Consider the following 20,025-nt stretch of genomic DNA (forward strand, 5'->3'; position numbering starts at 1 on the left):
TCTACCGTAGTGGAGGACATAAAGTATACAACCAGGTATTGTTGGGGGTTTTGCTAATGCTCTTGTGCTGGCAAAGATATGTTTAATGTGTACTGGAGAGTTGAATACTTACATATATTTGTATTTGTACCCTGCAAAACACGCAAAATCTTACCAAGTAATTTTGGCCTAGTTTCTAGTAAAAATATGGCACGCTTTGAAGTAAGATAAACTAACTTAAAAGTAACATTTCAGAAAGACATAGGAGTTTAAGTCAATAACTCCTTAATCTGGAAAAAATACTAGTATCACTGGCACATTATTTCACTTGTAAGATGGGAAAATGTCTTATTACAAGTGAATGTATCTACCAATGGAACTGCTAATTTTTTAAAATCAATATTAAAGAGTTATTGACTTAAAACAAGCTGCTGCATCTTGTTGAAAAGAAGTTAAAGTGTACTACGATATTTGTATGAGAGACTAGACCAAAATTATTTGGTGAAAGTTTGCGTTTTTTGGAGAACAAAGGTAACATGTGACACCTCCGTCACTTGTTGCATACTTTCATAACGTTTAATGCTTATTTCCAAGAGAGTGAAACACTTCTGTAATATTTGCTAGCAACACCCAGTAGTTTATTTTTGAACATCTAAACTTGGTCCAGGTCATCAATACATTTTAACAATTTTCTTTTTTTTCCCCTAAATCTTCTTTGCCAGCAATATTTGATCCCCACTTTCTTGATCCGTGATTCTAATGTTAAATAAAGTAGGTGTTTCATCAAGGTGTCATTAAAAACACTGTTGGCCTCTGGTCACTTGTTGCATATTTCATAGGCGATTTTTCAGAACCTTTGAACATTTTACATTAGTGTGAAATGGGGGTGGGATCAATATTGTTCAGACTGTTTTTCTAAAATGTTGCAGATGCCTGACATAATCTTGGATCTTGAGAAGGCCTTAAAGAACGTCAACAGAACCATAATCCAGGTGCAAGACCTTCTCTTCAAGGCAGTGGCTCTCATCCAAACAGCAAATGGTTAAAACTCCTTGTAGTGTTTGATTAAGAAAAAAAATAAATAAATCAAGTTTAGTCAAGGTGAACATTGTCCCAATATTTACTTTGGCAGGTTTGGCAGAGCAGCAAACTTCACCGAAACCTGACGTCTCAAGTTCTCTTTCTGACGGTCAGAAAAGTCAGATGATGGAGGACGCTGAGCAAATCATGGCGGAAATTAAAGACAGACGGTTCGCCATTCAGGGGGCTGGAGCAGACGGCGAGCAGGAGAGGGGGCCCGCATGTGTGAGAGATCGTTATCTGCTTATTGGTTGCTTTTTGAGGCCGGGACAGGAAGACAGGAGCTCGGTTTGTGTCTTCGCTGGTCTCCGTGCGCGTGCCCCTGCACCGCGTCAGATTATTGCTGTGCAGGCTGGATGCAAACAAGATTATTCAATCTACCCAGGAGCCATTAGCATTCCCAGTGTTGAAGCAAAATCTTATAATCAAACTAAGGCTTGTGCTGAACAGTAACGCAAGTGTGTGGTAAATAATAATTGGCAAAAAAATATTCAAGAGGTTTCTGCATTCAGAAGAAAAGTCAGAGCTAAAGTTAGTTATTTACCAACTCTGTCCAGTCGGTAGGGGTGAAACAACACATCCAGCCTATAAGATGAGGCGACGCATGGCATAACAAACATTGTAGAATAATTCAGTCCACATTTGACTAGTGCGTACAACATGGCTCCTCTGTTTGCTGATCCCAAGGCCAAAATAATATTGAGGGCCGTCCCGTTTGTGTTAAATCGTAAATGATTAAAAAAGTGTTTTAAAGAATCTCTTTTGGTAAATTTGTCCAGTTTAGGTTTGATAAGTTGAAATATTTTAAAGAAAATTGAGTGCAACCCAGATTAATTAAAGAAACAAACAGTCGTAGCTGTGAAGCACCTGGCGCCGTTTGCAGCTGCTATTTTCACTCTGCTTACTAATCCTTTGTATCTTCTTTGCATTTAACAGCTTTTACTTTTTCACATTAACCTAAAATGCTTCCACATAAATCATTTACAACTGATGATTACCTCTTAAATGATTTTGTAGCAAAATTTTGTTTTCCAACCCAATAAAAAAATCTTTTTTGACTAAGTCAAAACAACAGAGTAACTTAAGAACTGTTTCCTGTCTCACTTAAAAAATAATGGTGATTACAGATACAAGGTTTATGCTTCATACACACACCTTCATATTACGTAACCTCACACTCATGTCGCCAGGTTAAAGTGATACCGACAGCAGCAGAAAGACTCTTTGCCAGACGGACTTCACTTTGACTCTAAATATTAGGGTGTTTTATTGGATATTTTGCTAACTCTGCTTGTTTATAGCCACCTGTTATATGTTGCTACGTTGAAAGTAAGTAAGAGTAAGTCGATGTAATATTTTCTGTCGTCTTGTCAGTGCTGGAGAACATCAGAGCCTACACGAGCGACCCCTCACAAACCGTCCAGGATGTTCTGAAGTGGACTGCAGACGTACTGATGGCCTCAAACGTTTCTGTGACAGCAGTGGCAGAGCAGCTGTTATCTGTTCAGGAGACGGTTGAGAAAACACAGAGGCTTAACCTTAACGGCGCCTCCGGTCTAGAAAATCTGCAGGTAATCGACAGGTAGGGGTTGCATACCCCTGACACGCAGTCTTATAGATTTACTGTCTGGAGAGTTGCAATTTTCTGCACTCTTATTTTACAGGCTGCTCTGGCTGAGCTGCAGAGAGAACGAACCACGGCGCCTCCTGCGATGGAATGGATTTACGATACGATGAAGAAAACTAAAGACGCCCTTTTAATGTCTCAGAAAATTAAAAATGTAAGCACACTCCCTTTCACGGGGCACAACTGAAAACGCATATTTTCAGATTTCGGTGAAACTTAGCTCGTGTTGTGCACGTCGCAGGAAGAGGAGAGTCTTGCTGCTCAGGTAGACGGAGGTAAACTGGAGCTTTTTTCAAAGCTAAATGCGACCCGGAAGTGTGTGACCCAGATGGACGCCGTGACCCGGGCTGAGGAGCACGCAGAGGAGCTGAGAGCTGCAGCATCTCAGTTACAGCAGTATGTGGGCAACATGTGGGATTGGAAGACACAAATTAAATGTCAAGACACCCGAGAGTTTTTAACACAATGTATTTAACACAAAGGGGGAAAGTGACAAAGTGGAATAGTGGGAAACCGTTTCCCTAACGATTCAAACCTCAGTTTTTTGACTTTTAGTTGCAATGAGTTTTGTAAAGTTCTATTTTCACTTTCCTGTAGGGACGCACAATATATCAGCACTGACATTGGTATCGGCTGATATTAGTCATTTCTAACATATCGGTATCGGTCCGATGAAAAAACTGGACCGATGTTAACAGTCAATATTTATTTCCATCTTGTTGCCATTTAAATGTTTGCATATGCAGCTCTGGAAAAAAAAAGAGCCCACTTAAAGTCTCTGACTTTACTCTTTATAGCTATATGTTTGAGTAAAATGAACATTATTATTTTATTCTATGAACTACTGACAACATGTCTCTGAAATTCCAAGCATAAATTTAGTATTTATTTGCAGAAAACGAGAAATGGTGAAAAATAACAAAAAAGATGCGGCACTTTCAGACCTCAAATAATGCAAAGAAAACAGGTTAATATTCATTTAGAAGCAACAACACTAATGTTTTAACTCAGGAAGAGTTCAGAAATCAATATTTGGTGGAGTAACCAGGAGGTTTTCAATGGGATTCAGTGCAGTGGTCTATTTTTTTACCCAGAGCTGTATAATATGTACACAATATTGGTTATTGGCCATAAAAGCAATATTAATATCGATATCGGTATCAGTGCATCCCTACTTCCAAAATATGCGCTACTTTCTGTTGTTTTATTACATAAAATCCCATTAAAATACATTGAATTTATGGCTGTAAGGTGGTAAGATGTGTGGAAAGGGGGGCTATGGATACTTTTAGAATACACTGAACAACATTATATCTTTAATATTCTTGCAGAGTGCTTCAAAATGTGGCCAAGAGCAGAGAGCTGCTCAGGATTTTTGGAGCTCACGACAGCGTCGCCCGGCTCTCGCAGGCGGCAAATCAGGCTTTAAGGGTAACCGAAGCACCATCAGTAACCCTTGATGAGTGTCTGAACGTTCATCAGCAGCATTAATGCCATCCTGAAATGATAAATTAGGACGTGAAGGAGGGAGGTCTGCTCATCAGCGCTGAGGAGATGGAGGACGTTTCAGCTGATTTACACGCAGAAGCCGACGACACTCGGCGGCGCCTCAAAAGTCTCTGAAAAAAAAAAAAAGCCTCATCCGCCACATGTGGAGTTTATCGTCTCTGTTTGAATGTGCAGAAACTCCAATCTCTTCCGTTTCTTCTGCACAGCGGTTTCACGTGTGCTGAACGCTCAGAGGGACAGCGTGAAAAAGCAGGAGAAAAAGGCAGAAGCGTTGAAAGCGAGCATCTTAGACGTTGGTGGCAGCATCAAACAGATTGAAAGAGGTCTGTGGAGCCTACAAAACGTAAGAGTACATATATTTTATGGATTATATAGGATTACAGCACCGTCTCTTTTTTTTCTTCCTTTCAGATGATACCAATGACCTTCTAGAGTTTGTGAAAATAACAGCCTCTGCTGTAAACGCTAAAGTCAGCAAAGTAAAGGAGCGCCTCGGTAACATCAGCCTCGAAGTGAGACGAATCCCCTCAGCTAGCTTTAGTGGAAACTTTCTGACTGATGCAAACCGGGCTGGTACGCATGACAGGAAAACAATTTAGATGTTTGATTAATAGCTGGAATAAATATGTTTGTAGTCAAACAATTTGATTTAAATGTTGTTGTTTTTTTTGGGGGGGGGGTGTTAGTGAAAAGGTTGAACGGAGCACTGCCTGGTTTGGAAGACAAGCTTGAACAAATTAAGGCTCTGGGTGAAAACACGTCTCCGTCTGCCAACGTAACAGAGAGCATACAGAGGATCAAGGACATCATAGATGAGACAAGAAGCTTTGTTAACAGGGTAAGTGTTGTTGTTTTCTCTTTCTTATCGGAGGGCTTTTATTTAAGCTCCTGAAAGGAATAGATGTTTGTGATAGAAATGTTGTTACTCTTGGTAAACGTTTATATTGGGACTTACTGAGAATCAAAAATGTTCAAAAGCTTCTCTGAAGACTTTACACTCTTATATTTCATTTTAGATTTCATACAGAAGTGTTGTCCGGAAAGATAAAACAAATTACATATTTTTTTTTACTGGCTTATTACAACCTGATTACATTTTATTTTTTCATTTTGTTGTCCAATTTTTACTCAGATATTTTGAGCTTCACATTACGAAAATTCAACTATCATGGACTCAAAGAGGGGGCATCCAGTTGGGAAAGTTATAACATTATTCATTCACTATGTCTAAAAAGCAATGACAGCTTGCAGTAATAGCCTTTCTCAAAAATGAACAATGACAAATGTCAGTTTCTCCTTAAATCAAATGCATAGTAGAACCTGCATTAGCAATGTTGGCGCAAGGAATCAGAAAATTCAGCCACTGCCAATGGCCTCCAGGCCAGCAGGGGCCCCCCCAAGCGCTCTGGTGATTAAACCGAGAGTGCAGATTGCAAAAGCACCTACATGTTTGCACATTTGAAAGAGTTTGAAAGTAATCATTTAATGTACATAAGATTTAAATGAACTGACAAATACTGTATATCTCTTGTAATAAAACAAAGGGAAGTCTCATGGTTTGCTAGGTGTGCTAACAATCTCTAATTGGTTTCAAATGTCCCTTATCATTACAAACACCAGTCTAAACCAAGACTTTAAGGAGATGATCCAGGAGTTTTAAAGTGGAAATCTTTTAAAAGGTTATAAAGCAGAGCATAACTCATGATATTGATATTTTGTCTTAAATACAGATTAGTGGGTTCCAGAGGCTGAACCGACTTCTCAAATATGCCGTCGCAGTTTGTGCAATTTCTGTTTTTTGAACTTTTAAACTGCACTTTTTTTTTTTTTTTAAACTCAGAAGCAGATAATTATTTACACATGATATGGAGGCTGGAGGCGGTGCATCGTTAATATTCTTCCTCTGTGAATGAAAGCAAAACATTTAAAACATTTCCAATCAGAAACCAGCAATATCCCTAAGCCTGTCTTATGTTTCTGATCTTTACTTCTGAGTATTTCACACAAGATCACTGGTGATTGCCTCCTTACCCGCCACACCATCTACAGCTAAAGTGATGACATTTTAAAGGTTCATGAAATTGCCTTTCCAAGAACCACCACAATGTTTTTATTTTTTAAACTGTAGTTTTAAGACAGAAGAAGTTTTAATCTGGATCACCTAATCTGGATCTAGACTAAATGAGGGGGAATAGATTAACCAGTGAAAAGATACCAAAGTTAATAGATACACTAAAGCATAGGTGTCAAACTCTGGCCCGCGGGCCAAATTTGGCCCGCAGTGTAATTATATTTGGCCCGCGAGGCAATTTCAAATTAATATTAGAGCCGGCCCGCCGGTATTATACGGTGGCAACGGTGGCAACGCTGTGACGCCGCATTCACCGCGTATACTACAAATCCTATAATGCTCTGCTGTTTTTTGGCACGTCAATCAGGACAGAGGCAGACACGCCTCCTCCTCTGTGTCAGTAGCACTTATGGTAGCGGACATGGATGTATTAGGAAGGTGGTGATCGGTCTTCTTGCGCACTCCTTCGGTTGAAAGCCCCGGCGCGCCCCGCATCCCCGGGCCTCTCCCCCAAACCACACTGCGACCTGAAACTACAGCTGTCACTGTGTTACCCTACCAAAAAGTGGCAAAAAGAAAGACAGAAAATAGAACTTTTCTGGACAGGTGGGAGACAGAATATCTGTTTGCATATGTATGTGAGCAACTTTTCTCCTCAGTGAAGATGACGAAACCGTCTCACAGGAGACGTCTGACTGACGAACATCTTTGTTTGATAATGAAGGTTTCCTCAGCTCAAACCCTGAGCCCCGACATTGATGAACTGGCATCCAAGAAAAGATGCCAGGTATCTGACTTGGCCGCATCAGAGTAGATCAGTGTGTCGCAAAATGAGCAATAAATAAGTTTTCTATGCACCTTTTCTTGTTACTCCAAGGCCTGAATGGTTTATTCATAGTTTATTTAATGATTTATTCATAGTTGTTATGTTATTTTATTTTCAAATTTATTAGCCTGTGTACGAAGCTAATTTTGGCATTTACCTCAGAAAGGAGGCATTAAATTTTTATTTAAATTTTATTTAATATGCCATTTATATGTTTTATTATTATTTTTAGCAACTCAATTTTGCACGCCGGCACTTTTAAGTTATATAAGCCTAGCTTGTTCAATATTTATTGTTAAATCAAAACTTGTTTGGGTCCATATTAAAAGATTCATTTGTTCAACCTTGGCCCGTGACTTTGTTCAATTTAAAATTTTGGCCCACTGTGTATTTGAGTTTGACACCCCTGCACTAAAGCTTAAAATATGTAAGTTTTGTTAACTGTTGCCAAAAATATATATTTTTTTCCTTTTAATTTCAACGTTAACCTTTTTTTCCCCTCACAAATACTTAAAGCAGGGTTAGTTTCCCGAACCCAGTCCTGATTTTGATGATTATACTCGAGAATCGTAGTTGCACAGCCCTGTGTGAAATGCTTTCAGTCAAGACTTGGAACACTGTTTGGATCTTTTCGCAGCTGTCTCTTGCCACCACCTTTAATGGAAAGAGCCACATTGAGCTCCACCCTCCGAGAAACCTGGAGGACATAAAAGCATTTACAGCCGTTGATCTGCTGCTCAATCTCCACCACGGAGAGCCGACCGCAGTAAGGCGGCGAAGGCGGCGGCAGCACAAACACAGAGATGAAAACAGCCACTTTGTTCTCTATCTGGGTAACCGAGATGTGAGTTCTCACTCTTCCAGCACAAAAAATTCCTCTAACAAATAAGTTCTGCAGACGTTATCAATACATGCATACTGATTTATGCTTCTGTTGATGTCCAGACCTTTGGAGACTACTTTGCGATGGTCATCAGAAACACAACGTTGATTTGTCTTTATAAGTTGGGCGGAGTTGTTCATGAGATAGAAACCAGTCAAATATCAACGGGCAAAATAAACTCCTCTTATTTTGACAGGATCGTCTTCCAAAGGTAAATGCACAAGACAGAAGCTTCTTATGCACTTAAAGCGAATGTGGATCGATTGGTGGTGAAACCGCCATGCTGGTTTTATTTTCCAGAGTTTACCAAGATGCTACAGTTGGCATCACAAAAAACGTCACATCACAGAAACCCGTCAGCCTCCCTCCCAAACAGAATCTACCCAACACGACGAGCAGCATGATGAGCCTTGACTCACAGCGTGCCGTTTTCTACGTGGGAGGCTATCCCGAGGAGTTCAACGTAAGAAGTTTTTTTTATTTTCATATTCTGTTTTTCAATATTTTTACTTTTCACAACAGTATTCACAGGAAATGACTTCCTATGAGACAAAACGTGCCCTTCATACGTACTGATTCACGTTAAGATGCAGAGTATAATAACTTCAGTCTCTTTAAAGGATCATAAAATATCAGATCTGATGCTGATCGGTGTCTACGTATTAATAACGAAACTAAAATGAAACAAACCTGTAGACGGGAAAGTGAAAACATGTTCGTATTTGATAGATAAGTTATATTTTTTTAATGCTTCCCCCCTGTATTAGTTCCACCCTTTGCATCTGACACTATGGCCCAAATGACAACAATGTCATGTTGAAGATTTTTGTGCTCCATAAACAATCTATATACAGGAATTTGCAAAAACTGCTTGAAATTATGAGTCAGTTAACATAGGTCATAAGCGTCTTACAGGATGTTCACTAAGTAGCTTGTCCTGTGTGAATGTAAGGTCGCTTGAGGTCTCCAGGCCAGCAGGGGGCCCTAATCAGTTGCTAATTTTTTATTTAGGATTTTAATTTGGGAAGGAAAATTTCCAACGCCTAAGGGTATTTACATCAAGGAAAAGAAAGTCTAATGCATTTGAATTGATATAGAGCTCTTTCTCCTAAAGTATGCTTACTAAGATTACTAAAGATTAACTCTCTGCATTATGTATTCCATTATTTCCTCTCTTCTGCCATCGCTATATTCCTTCTCCCCGGCAGGGAGCATTTATCTGACATACTATGACGGTCATTGCTTTGGGCTGAAATGGAACAATTATAGGCTGACAGTTGTTTTCTCGTGACAGGAATGAGCGCAGTGTAGTTTCAGATGCCTCGGGCTAAAAGGTTAATGGAAAGAAATTCCTGTGAGCACAGCGATTTTGAGTTGGAGAGGCCAGACAAGTCTTCAGCCCCATCATCTGAGGCCTGTTTATGGTGTTTCAAGGCATTTTTCTGCCTCTTTTCTAAATTCTCCCTCTTCTTCAGCCTCCAGAGGAGCTGCGGTACCCTAAGCTCAGAGGAGCGATGAAACTTTCCTACATCAACGACATCCCTGTCAACCTCTTCAACTACAGGCGTGCTGTCAACATGCAGACAAAGCAGAGCACTGCAAAGTAAGACTGGTTTATAAATAGCCGTGGCTGTCTGAAGAAAAGGAGAATGAAAACAAAGAAAATGATTAAGATATTATTTTTATCTGTTCAGAATCCCTCAGACAGAGTTATGTGATTATTATGACGGGACAGGTTACCGCATGGCCTTCTTAAAGGAGCCGCAGAAGATGAAACGACGGCTGTTCAGATTCAACACGAGCAGCCGAGAGACAAACGCCCTTTTGTTCTGCATCGGAAATGAAGTATGTGTTTGTTACTAACATAAACTGAAGACAAATATCGATTAGTTAGAGCTCTATAGTACCTTGCAAAAGTTTTCATACTAATTTTGCACAGATTGTCGTATTTATACCACAAACTTAACTCTGTCTGAATTGAGTTTGCGTGTCCCCCTAATGACTGCAAGGGGTCTGCTCCACCCACCGTCCAAAAATACACATGTAGGGTTTAATGGTTGCTTGAACTGGTGGAGGTGTGAATGGATGCAAGGACTCTTGATTATGTTGTTAAAATCTGAAAAATACAGTATGGTTGTTTGTCTGGTGTGTGTCTGTATTGCCTTGTTTGGGCAAAATTGTCAATGACTGCTGGAGATTATGGATAGATGGAAAATTTTGGGGTGGCATAGCTAAAGAAATAGCTACATATATACACATACTGTATATGTTTTTTTGGAGGGGGGGGTTACATTTATGTCTTGATTGAAGATGACTCCGTATGCTTTTGTATGGATATTCCAATGGGTGGCCAATGGGGTGGCCAGCATTTTCTATGGTGGGCCCATGGCCCCTCTGACCCTTCCTTTGGGGTCGCCACTGGATGGATGGATAGACGGATCATCTTTCTTCCACCTCATGTTAATGTGTCACATTGTGTTGGTCTATTACATGAAATCCTTATAAAATACTTTAAGGTTTAAAGATGAAAAATGTGGAAAAAGTCCAAGGGAAATGAATACTTCTGCAAGTTACACATCTGGTGTTTTTTTGTTTTATTTCCAGGAGTCCTTTTTCTGTGTCTGTGTAGAAAGAGACTTCCTGGTGCTTGAAGGTCAACAAGGCGGCCGGCAGCTCAGAAACCAGAGTTCAGCTCAAGTTTCTCTGTTTGTAAGATTTTCTTAGATTTGGATTGTGGATCCGAAACGCAACAACATCGCACGCTGTGCCTCATTTTGTATTCCTCGTCGATCTTAGGAGCAGACGTTTGCGGTCATGATTGCCGACAGATTTGTCGTGCGCTACGGGTCAGAGCAGATCCACACAGATCATTTTCAGACTAACTACACGTGGTGGTACATGGGAGGCCTGCCAGCCTGGCTCAGATGGAGGTAAGACAGCAGATATCACAGCATCGTCTCGTTAGACTGGCTTCCTCAGCTGGTTTTGCTCCTCTTATCATCAGACACAACATCACAGCAGCCCCACTGAGAGGATGTGTGGATCACGTGACGGCAGACGCAGAGTTCGTCGAGTACAACAAGACAGTTGGTGTCGGTTGTGGATGCCCGGTTTCCTTACTGGTAAACCAAACATGCTTAAACAGCGATCGGTGTGGTCAACAGCATTTCATTGTGCAGTAATTCCAAGAGCAACACAAATTTTCTGAAATAAATTTTTAAGATTGACAGTTTCCTACTGGGTGCATTAGCACAGCCAAAACCTGGAACTTAAGTTGCTGTCACTGTGTTTATCTTGCCGCATGTGTTAGCATTTCTAAAAACCTATTTTACATGAAACAGTTACATGTAACATGTATTTTTGTCTCAGTTATAAAAGTTCAACGTAACAACACCAGCGACATTACCATGATAAGATCTGAGGCGTCGTGGCTGAACTGGAGATCAGATTGCCAAAATTTCAGATTCGTACAATGGTGATACTGGAGCAGTATTTACATCACATATCGTATTTTCATACATCAATGCAAGGCAGACATATGATAACATGATGGGAGTGTTCAGATTTTTTTCTACACGTCTTGGTTTAAATCAGTGTTTCCCAATTCCGGTCCTCAGGCCTCCCTGCCCTGCATGTTTTAGGTGTTTCCCTTCTGCTACACACCTGGATTGAATATATGGGTGATCAACAGGTTTCTGCAGCACTTGATGGTCATGCAATCATTGGAATCAGCTGCTCTGGAATAGAGGCACATCTAAAACATGCAGAGCAGGGAGGCCTGAGGACCGGAATTGGGAAACGCCGGTTTAAATCAAGCAAAAAAGCCCCTCATTAATCTGAGAAATTATTATTGTTTTAAAGGTTAGCTTGATAGTGTGCCACGTAGACACAATTCAACTCAACTCAATTCAAATAGTGTTGGGCATTTATTGTGCATAATTGACATTTACTGTCGTCTCGATAAGTTTCAGCTAATGATGATCAACTGAAAGCTTTATCGTAAATATTTTTTTAGGCCCGAGCAGCGAAGCGCTGCGAAGGCCTATTGTTTTCATTACTACGATTCTGCCCCCCTATACAGTGGGCTTTTGGGGGGCTTTATTATATTCAAAAACTCACCAAACTTGGTGGATGCATACAGCCTGTGTGAAATTTTTAAGGTTGTCGCAAAAATTGCACAAAAAAAACGGCTCAACAGCGCCACCTATCAACTTTCAAAAGACCCTCTGCTATGACTTTACTTCATCGTAGAGACATGAAATTTGTGATTTGACAGATTCATCAACAACACTGCCATTCATCCTAGCCTCAATTTTTAAAGCTTAAAATTGGTTTGGTCTTTTTTATTTCCCTTTCCACATCAACTAATTTGTTTGTGGGCAGACGGGGAACCTGTCGCCCCGAGCTCTAGCATCAGCTTGTGTCTGGCTTGTGCAGGGCGTTCGTGCGGCCACAGTGTATTCGGCTCTTCCTGCCGATTCCTTGTTTGTCTGCAGCGGACAGTCCAGAGTGTCTCTGGGCTTCAGCAGCACAACCAGGCATGCTGTTCTGCTTAATTGCGGCTCACAGGTAAACACCCCGCTGCCGGCGCTCATCTTTTCAACCACGACAAAAAGGATAAAAAAAAATCAGGATGTTTGTAATATTCTCTCCGCAGAGCTTCACCTCCGGTCGTGACCTCCAGCTCTCCCTCGCTGATGGCTTTATAATATTCAGGGGGTATAATTATACCTTAACATCTGGGAAAAGGTACAATGATGGAGCCTGGCATTACCTTTCTGCAGAGGGGAGGCCAACAGGGTAGGTGACGTCATCCTCTTATTATCTTAGGCTTAGTGCAAATGAAATGTTACTTTTACACTTTATTTATTTATTTAATTTTTTCTTAGGCTGGGTCTCACCATTGATAATGTGAATGTGATTCAGAAACAAGCACCTCCTATCACACGGCAAGAAGAGAAATTTAAAGGCTGCGTTGCTAACCTTTATACAAGAAGGTTGGAAAATTTCATAAATAAAGTGACTTATTCGACATGCTTTATGCAAAAGACTTATGATGGTATTTAAAGGTTGTGTAATATTTTGCAGGAATGACTCTCAGTTTATCCCCGCTGATCTCAGTTCACTGTCGCACGCAGAAGACGTTTTCCCTGGTTGGTGCAGTTTAAAGGTGTGTTTTGGTTGCAGAAATCTTAAAGAATAAACGGAGCTTTTTAAAATGACCGTTCTTCCAACCCCCATTGTTTAAACTCCAGTAAATAAAGCCAAACTAGAGATTTTTAAAAAATCATCTGCCCCAGACATAACCCTGTTAGGGAGGTTGCACTTTTTTTTTCTCTAAGGTTACCCTGATTACACACGCGAGGGTGGTGAAACTGTGTGCACACAGGCATGATTGACAGCTCTAAGACCCTCCTCCTGGCTCTGATTGGTTGTTTCTAGTATTAGCACATGGTAATGTGCTAATACATTGCCATGTATTAGCACATTACCATGTGCATAAGTGCACAAAGCCTTGCTCCCACAAAGCTCCAAGGCGGAGCTTTGTGGGAGCAAGCGTTTAGGCACCCCTGAGTGGTTGTCACGGGAGATTCGGGAATTTCTCAAACATCGATGAGCAAATCACGGGAACACTTTAGTTATGTTTTTAATGAGGGAATAACATTATGATGTGATATAAAACTAACAAGTGGGCCATTTTACATCATGTCCCCTTTACATAAATGATGCAAGTCGGAGTTCCTGTATCACATGTTTGGATTTTAGCGCTAATTGAGATACACGTCAACTTCTTTTCTCTGCATCTCTTGATACTTTAATTTTAGCCATTTTATTACATCTTCTGCTTGTCTTCTGTGTTAGTTTCAGAGTTTGGCTGGCGCCCACTGCAGACGTCAACAAGCTCAGTATGAACACCATTTCTCCTTTTCCTTCTCCTTTTCCTTGGAGAAGGAAAAGGAGCTTGATTTGTTTTTCACAGACTATCAACCTCATACTATACTGTCACAAGATAGAGACTGTTTCAATAAATATGTAAAAAATATATTTTTAAATTAAACTTATATATGCACCTTTAATAGAGTGGTATTATGTATTTTCCAGGCAAATTGTGTCATTTTATAGCACAATCAAGTATGTTACCATAATTTGCTATAAAGCTGCTTAACATATCAAGCATGACATAAAATAAATTTGACTTTGTGATGTGACACCTTGAAATTGGGGTTCTGTCTCTTTAATAAGCTCTTTCCGAGACTCCGCCTTCAGCATGTAATTTCAATCAATGCTACTTCATGATTCTGTTTACTGGTTTAGGAGAGTTGGGTTGAGAAGTAGTTCGTATAATGAGCTCAGTAGATGTGCAGTACCACCAGCTGTTTGCTAGTTGCTGCTGCCGCTAGTCTGGAGGAGCTGAGTGGTTGAGTTGCGGGGGAGGGTTGCTACGTAGTGAGGAAGCTCAGGCGGAGACTGCAGCTCCAAGGCGGAGCTTTGTGGGAGCAAGCGTTTAGGCACCCCTGAGTGGTTGTCACGGGAGATTCGGGAATTTCTCAAACATCGATGAGCAAATCACGGGAACACTTTAGTTATGTTTTTAATGAGGGAATAACATTATGATGTGATATAAAACTAACAAGTGGGCCATTTTACATCATGTCCCCTTTACATAAATGATGCAAGTCGGAGTTCCTGTATCACATGTTTGGATTTTAGCGCTAATTGAGATACACGTCAACTTCTTTTCTCTGCATCTCTTGATACTTTAATTTTAGCCATTTTATTACATCTTCTGCTTGTCTTCTGTGTTAGTTTCAGAGTTTGGCTGGCGCCCACTGCAGACGTCAACAAGCTCAGTATGAACACCAGTTTTCTGAAGCTAGCTGGCTCAGCTACACATTCCCTGAAGAAGAACTTAACTACAGGTATAATGCAACGCATCACTTTGTATGTATAACAGCCAACCGTCTATACCCTGATTCATCCATCTACACAGACACGAAGGGATCCCACTAACGCATCGTCTTTGTGTATCTCAGGCCTCACTTCTCTCTTCACATAAAAACTAATTCATCCAAAGGGCTGATCCTTCATGTAGCAGGAAGAGGGGCCGTCCCCCGCCTGGCTCTCTACATGGCTAACGGAAAGATCAGGCTGTCGCTCGGACAAAACAGAGTCATCCAGCACAAGAGGAAGAGCAACGACGGGGGCTGGCACATGGTAATGATGAGAGGCTAAAGCCTGACTGCAAAAGAGATGGAAAGTGTACTGGCATGACTAATTAATTACAGTGTAATCGATGCGACATCAACGTGACAAAGGGAGCTGAGATGACAAATTTTGTGTAAAAGTCAGCATTAAAACCTTTAAAAAAAAAAAAAGCTCTTCACCTCCATGAAAAAGCAAAGGATTTCTCCAGCAAGAGAGCAGGCCAAGATGGAGGACACCTTCTTCAAAATGGCTTTAATGCAGCTGCGGTTAAACTCGTGTGAGCGGTGAGGTGAACCACCGAGTCCTTCTGTTCCAGAGAGGAAACGAGTCGGTGTCAAAGGGCATTAAGGAGCAATCAAAGCAAACCTAATTCATGAATCCAGGTGACGACTCGTTTGAGTGCAGGACCAAGCTGAGCACGACAAGAAAGTCCAACGTGCCAAGTGTAGTCCACCTCTGCCCTTTTTACCGTAGAGTGCTTCTTAATGTGTCACTGGTTTGCTGTCTTCTCTATCTATCTGTCTGAACATGAGCTAACTGTAATTAACTAACACTGTTACTTCAAGCAAAATGACTAAAATCACTTAAATAGAAAAAAACAACATATCATGAAGCGATCTAAAGACATTTTAGGAACAGATGGGGATCAAGGAAAGTTAGGAAGCCTTTCTGTAGGCTTTGAGACTGCAGACATTATCTATAAACTGAAAGAACAGTGGACCTTCCCAGGACTTGGCCCCCTACTATTAAATTACTCCAAAGGCGAAACGACAGCTTATCAAGGAAAACACACACAGAGCAATTTCTAAAGTACCACAACGCAGCGTTTCAAAATCGGTCTTGATGATCCCCTGAACCTCTGGGGAGACATTCTGCTCACCAACGAGACACAAGTTTGATGTTACATCTTCTGTAAAACTACTATAGTCTTTAAAAGAAAAATATAAACAACATACTAAAACATGATGGTGGTGATTCTCCTTTTCACTTGAAAATTCTGATGGGTATTGTCTTTGTGTGCTTCCAAATGTGAGTTGTACACCAAAATGAAGGGTTTTTGGTTTATTTTGGACTGTCCTAGTCAAAGTCCATGCAAAGATGTGACCTTATTCAGACCGTTTGTGTGTGCGCAGGTTGAGTTCAGCGTGGAGAACAGCACTTTTCACCTGCTGGTCGACGGAGTGCGCGTCCCCGACGGACAGCTGCCCGGCAACGAGGGATCGTCTTTACGGCTGCGCAACCCTGTGTACCTGGGAGGGCATCCGAAAAAGAAGACAGCTAAAGTTCATATCAAACTTGAGCAAAGCTACCATTCTCTATTGATTTGTATTTTCCTACTGACCACTGCAACAAAACTACAAAAAAAAAAACAACAAACATGTTTATATGAAAGGTCAAATGTTTCCGAGGGCGTATAAAAAGATGACCTCGGCCTTTTCTCTTTGGCTCCTCAGGGACACGACATTCCCGCAGACAGCGTCATCGGCTGTTTACGGGATTTCAAAATGAATAACGTTGCTGCTCCCGCTCCTGATTCCAGCCGTGAAATCCTGCCCTGCCTGGGCGGGCTCACAGAAACGGGGACCTTCTTTGGCGGAGGTCACGTCCTCCTAGGTCTGTCCTCGTATTTTACTGGTCCCGTTCTGCTGCTTTGCTTCCATAGCAACGTATTCTCACACACATCTTTTTTTTTTTCTCTCTAGATAACTTCTTCACCGATGGTTCTCAGTTTGTGCTGTCCTTTGAGATGCGCCCTCAGCACCGTACAGGTCTCCTCTTCCATTTTCGAAGCGACAGCACAAGCAGCCTTAATGTGTACTTAATGGAAAACGGGGTAATAATTCCTTGCTCTCGTTGGCTAATTTGCATATGTAATTGCTCATAAAGAAACGCCGTTACAAGATGATGAACACGTAATGTCGATCCAGGTGGGTGTCGAGCTGAATGACCCTACAGGTCCCATCAGTGTGACGGTGGCGCCTCGTGAAAGCCTCTGTGATGGAAAGTTTCATGCGGTTACAGGTAGGCCTACCGTTGCGTTGCGTTAAAATCCACACACAAACTGGCCAGATGTTGTTCATTCCTCAGTCGTTTTCTCTCAGTGTCCAAACAGCGGTCTGTCATCGAACTAGTGGTGGACTCGGAGTCCAAGCAGAAAACGCACTCTTCCACGTCCGGCCCGTACCCAACGCTCTACATCGGAGGTGCGTTTCTCGAAAACAAAATGAGCTTTAGCTAAATGACCTTTACCAAAGGTATTTTTCTCCTCTTGTGCCAGGCACAACACATCGACACGGCGTCCCGGTGTCGTCCCCGTTTGTGGGCTGCTTGCGACTCCTGAAAATCAACGGGAAGCCTCTTGGACTTGAGACTGAATCTGAGGTGGTTGGGGTTGTGAGCATGAACAGATGCCCAGCAGGCTGATGGCGTCTACACACACAGCTGTCTGAACGTCAGCAGAACCAAGTCCCGACGAGTCTTACCAACTATGAGGGGGTGATATGGACTTAAAGTCGCAACATTTTGTGGTACTATTGTGATAAGGAATTCAGTGACTGCATGACGCGGAAAACATTACCCCACAAACACAAATCCAGCTTTTGAAAAACATTAGTTGCTAATATACTTCTTTAGGACACCAGTCACACAAAGAAGTGTGATTTGTATCACTAAGCTGCACACAATAACTGCATTCAGTCATATTTTTACATTTATTGGTACTAATACTCTCACCGTATTTATTGGTACTCTCACCGTCTCAATAAATACTTTTTTTCTCCAACAAACAGTGGGGAAAATACTAAAACTAACAATCTGGACAATACAGGCGGTTTACAACAATAAACAAAATTCTTATCAGAACAAATTTATCACGATAAACAATAAATAATACAATAAACCCCTATAACCAGCATCGTTTTCCTGCCAGTGAGTGTCCTTCGGTACAAGAAACCATAAAATTGACCAACATTTACATTTCAGTACTATAGTCCATAAACGTCAGCGTGTACGGTCACCCATTTCCACTTTATTATTTTACTCAATTTAGGTTCTTTGTGAAGTTTTCTCAAAGGAAAACTCATGTGTTCATGCACCGAGGAAAATTAAAAAACATGTACAGTAAAGGGCTAAAGTACTATTCTGCACTAGGCGAACTAGTAAAGTGAGAGCCTTGTTTTTTTTTCTTTTTTCTCGGCTCCCCTGCAGACGACGCTCCAACACTCCCGTCCGTCCATCCTGCCACCACTCATGAACAAAACTATCACACACTATTAAGCTCCTAAAGCTTTATGCAGAGACTGACTTTAACATGACACTTATGCAGAACAAACAATGAAGAGCCAAAACTGCACCAAGAGAAACGCTCTGAAAAGGCTGCATGAGCTAATCAAGCACAGCCTGTTAGGAAAATGAATGTTTATTAAATTCAGTCCCCTGCTAATGTATTCAAAACTAATTTTAGAGCTTTAATACGGCATGGTGAAGATCATGGTGAAGTGACTCTTGCCTTCTGTTGGTAAAACTTAAATAAACAGTTAATTTTTTTTTTTAAACCAGCCATACGAGTGGTTCTGTTTTGTGCTATGAATACATAAAATCTACAAACTTGCCTGTAGAGCTCTGGTTCGCAGCCAGTTGACAGGAACCAGATCGGCTCGTCTCGTTTCAGCCTGCTGCTCTACATTTGGCCATCAGATGGAGTGCTTCACTTTACAGACTGCGGCCAGTTCGCCTCCGTCTGATCTCAACATGAGAGCAGGAGGCTCACAACGAATTTTGGGTCCATAATGACAATAACACCAGATTTAGCCTTTAAGGCTCATTATGGAGTCCCAGCTGTCTGCTCTGGAGCTGCCGTTAGAAATGCAAGATAGGAAAGACGGGTGAAATTTAGTACTTGTGTGTCTTTATTAATGAAAATAGATTCATTTAAAGGAGTGGTAAAATGCAGTATGTATAAAAGCAGCGGATGGCTGATAGATCAAATAAATAGTAAGTAGCCGTAACTTTAAAATCAGTGTCTCTATGGATAGCTCAATCTAGGCCTGTCACAATAAGCAGTAAATAAATTTAAAAAAATTTCTTGATTTAGCGTTTTTCTCTTTTCTTTAAAACCAAAAACTGAATGATAAAAGTCGTCAGTCTGGTGCGACCACACATGATGTCCCAGATGCTCAGTCGGGTTCAGGTGTGGGGAACGGGCTGGCCAGTCAATAGCTTCAACGGCTTCATCTTGCAGGAACTGCTGACTCACTCCAGCCACATGAGGTCTAGCATTGTTCTGCATTAGGAGGAACCCAGGGCCAACCGTTCACAAGGGGTCTGAGGATCTCATCTCGGTACTTAATGGCAGTCAGGCTAGCTTTGGCGAGCAGACTCTGGCAGTGCTCCTCCTGGTCCTCCTTGCACAAAGGCGGAGGTAGCGGTCCTGCTGCTGGGTTGTTGCCCTGCTACGGCCTCCTCCAGGTCTCCTGGTAGCGCCTCCAGACTCTGGACACTACGCTGACAGACACAGCAAACCTTCTTGCCACAGCTGATAAGATAAGTCTTTATTGCCACAAGAACAACGAAATTTAAAAAGTGCCATCAGTCAGTGCATATGCTTAAAAACAAAAAATAACTGTCTCACAATTCACACACAATTGTTGAATTGACATTGTTGTGCCATCCTGGATGAGCTGCACTAGCTGAGCCACTTGTGTGGGTTGTAGGGTCCGTCTCAGGCTACCACGAGTGTGAAAGCGCCACAAATATTCAAAAGTGACCAAAACATCAGACAGAAAGCATAGAAACTAAGTGGTCTGTGGTCCCCACCTGCAGAACCACTCCTTCATTGAGTGTGT

The 20,025-nt window shown here is 41.4% G+C and overlaps 1 protein-coding gene across 1 annotated transcript; it reads left to right on the forward strand.

The window, feature by feature from the left end:
* Positions 1-1,177: 1,177 nt before the first annotated feature.
* Positions 1,178-19,269, forward strand: LOC116726530 (laminin subunit alpha-3-like). The gene is made up of 29 exons (XM_032573309.1): positions 1,178-1,284; positions 2,434-2,630; positions 2,724-2,840; positions 2,928-3,082; positions 4,018-4,117; positions 4,202-4,301; positions 4,402-4,518; positions 4,607-4,768; positions 4,882-5,033; positions 7,730-7,936; positions 8,038-8,186; positions 8,276-8,438; positions 9,451-9,578; positions 9,670-9,820; positions 10,580-10,684; positions 10,772-10,905; positions 10,980-11,097; positions 12,413-12,544; positions 12,633-12,775; positions 12,865-12,972; positions 13,064-13,145; positions 14,783-14,895; positions 15,010-15,190; positions 16,315-16,464; positions 16,636-16,795; positions 16,885-17,015; positions 17,110-17,203; positions 17,284-17,385; positions 17,460-19,269. Exons 1-29 carry the CDS (start codon positions 1,281-1,283, stop codon positions 17,603-17,605), a joined length of 3,801 nt encoding a protein of 1,266 aa, XP_032429200.1. The 5' UTR covers positions 1,178-1,280; the 3' UTR covers positions 17,606-19,269.
* Positions 19,270-20,025: the final 756 nt, after the last annotated feature.

Source organism: Xiphophorus hellerii, chromosome 9, assembly GCF_003331165.1.
Source record: "Xiphophorus hellerii strain 12219 chromosome 9, Xiphophorus_hellerii-4.1, whole genome shotgun sequence".
Lineage (NCBI taxonomy): Eukaryota > Metazoa > Chordata > Actinopteri > Cyprinodontiformes > Poeciliidae > Xiphophorus > Xiphophorus hellerii.

Bases quoted from the DNA above. Each gene is read 5' to 3' on its own strand.
- LOC116726530 (XM_032573309.1), top strand. The intron at 9,579-9,669 runs GTAAGACTGGTT...TTATCTGTTCAG, and splicing joins ACAAAGCAGAGCACTGCAAA to AATCCCTCAGACAGAGTTAT. The intron at 14,896-15,009 runs GTATAATGCAAC...TGTGTATCTCAG, and splicing joins GAAGAAGAACTTAACTACAG to GCCTCACTTCTCTCTTCACA.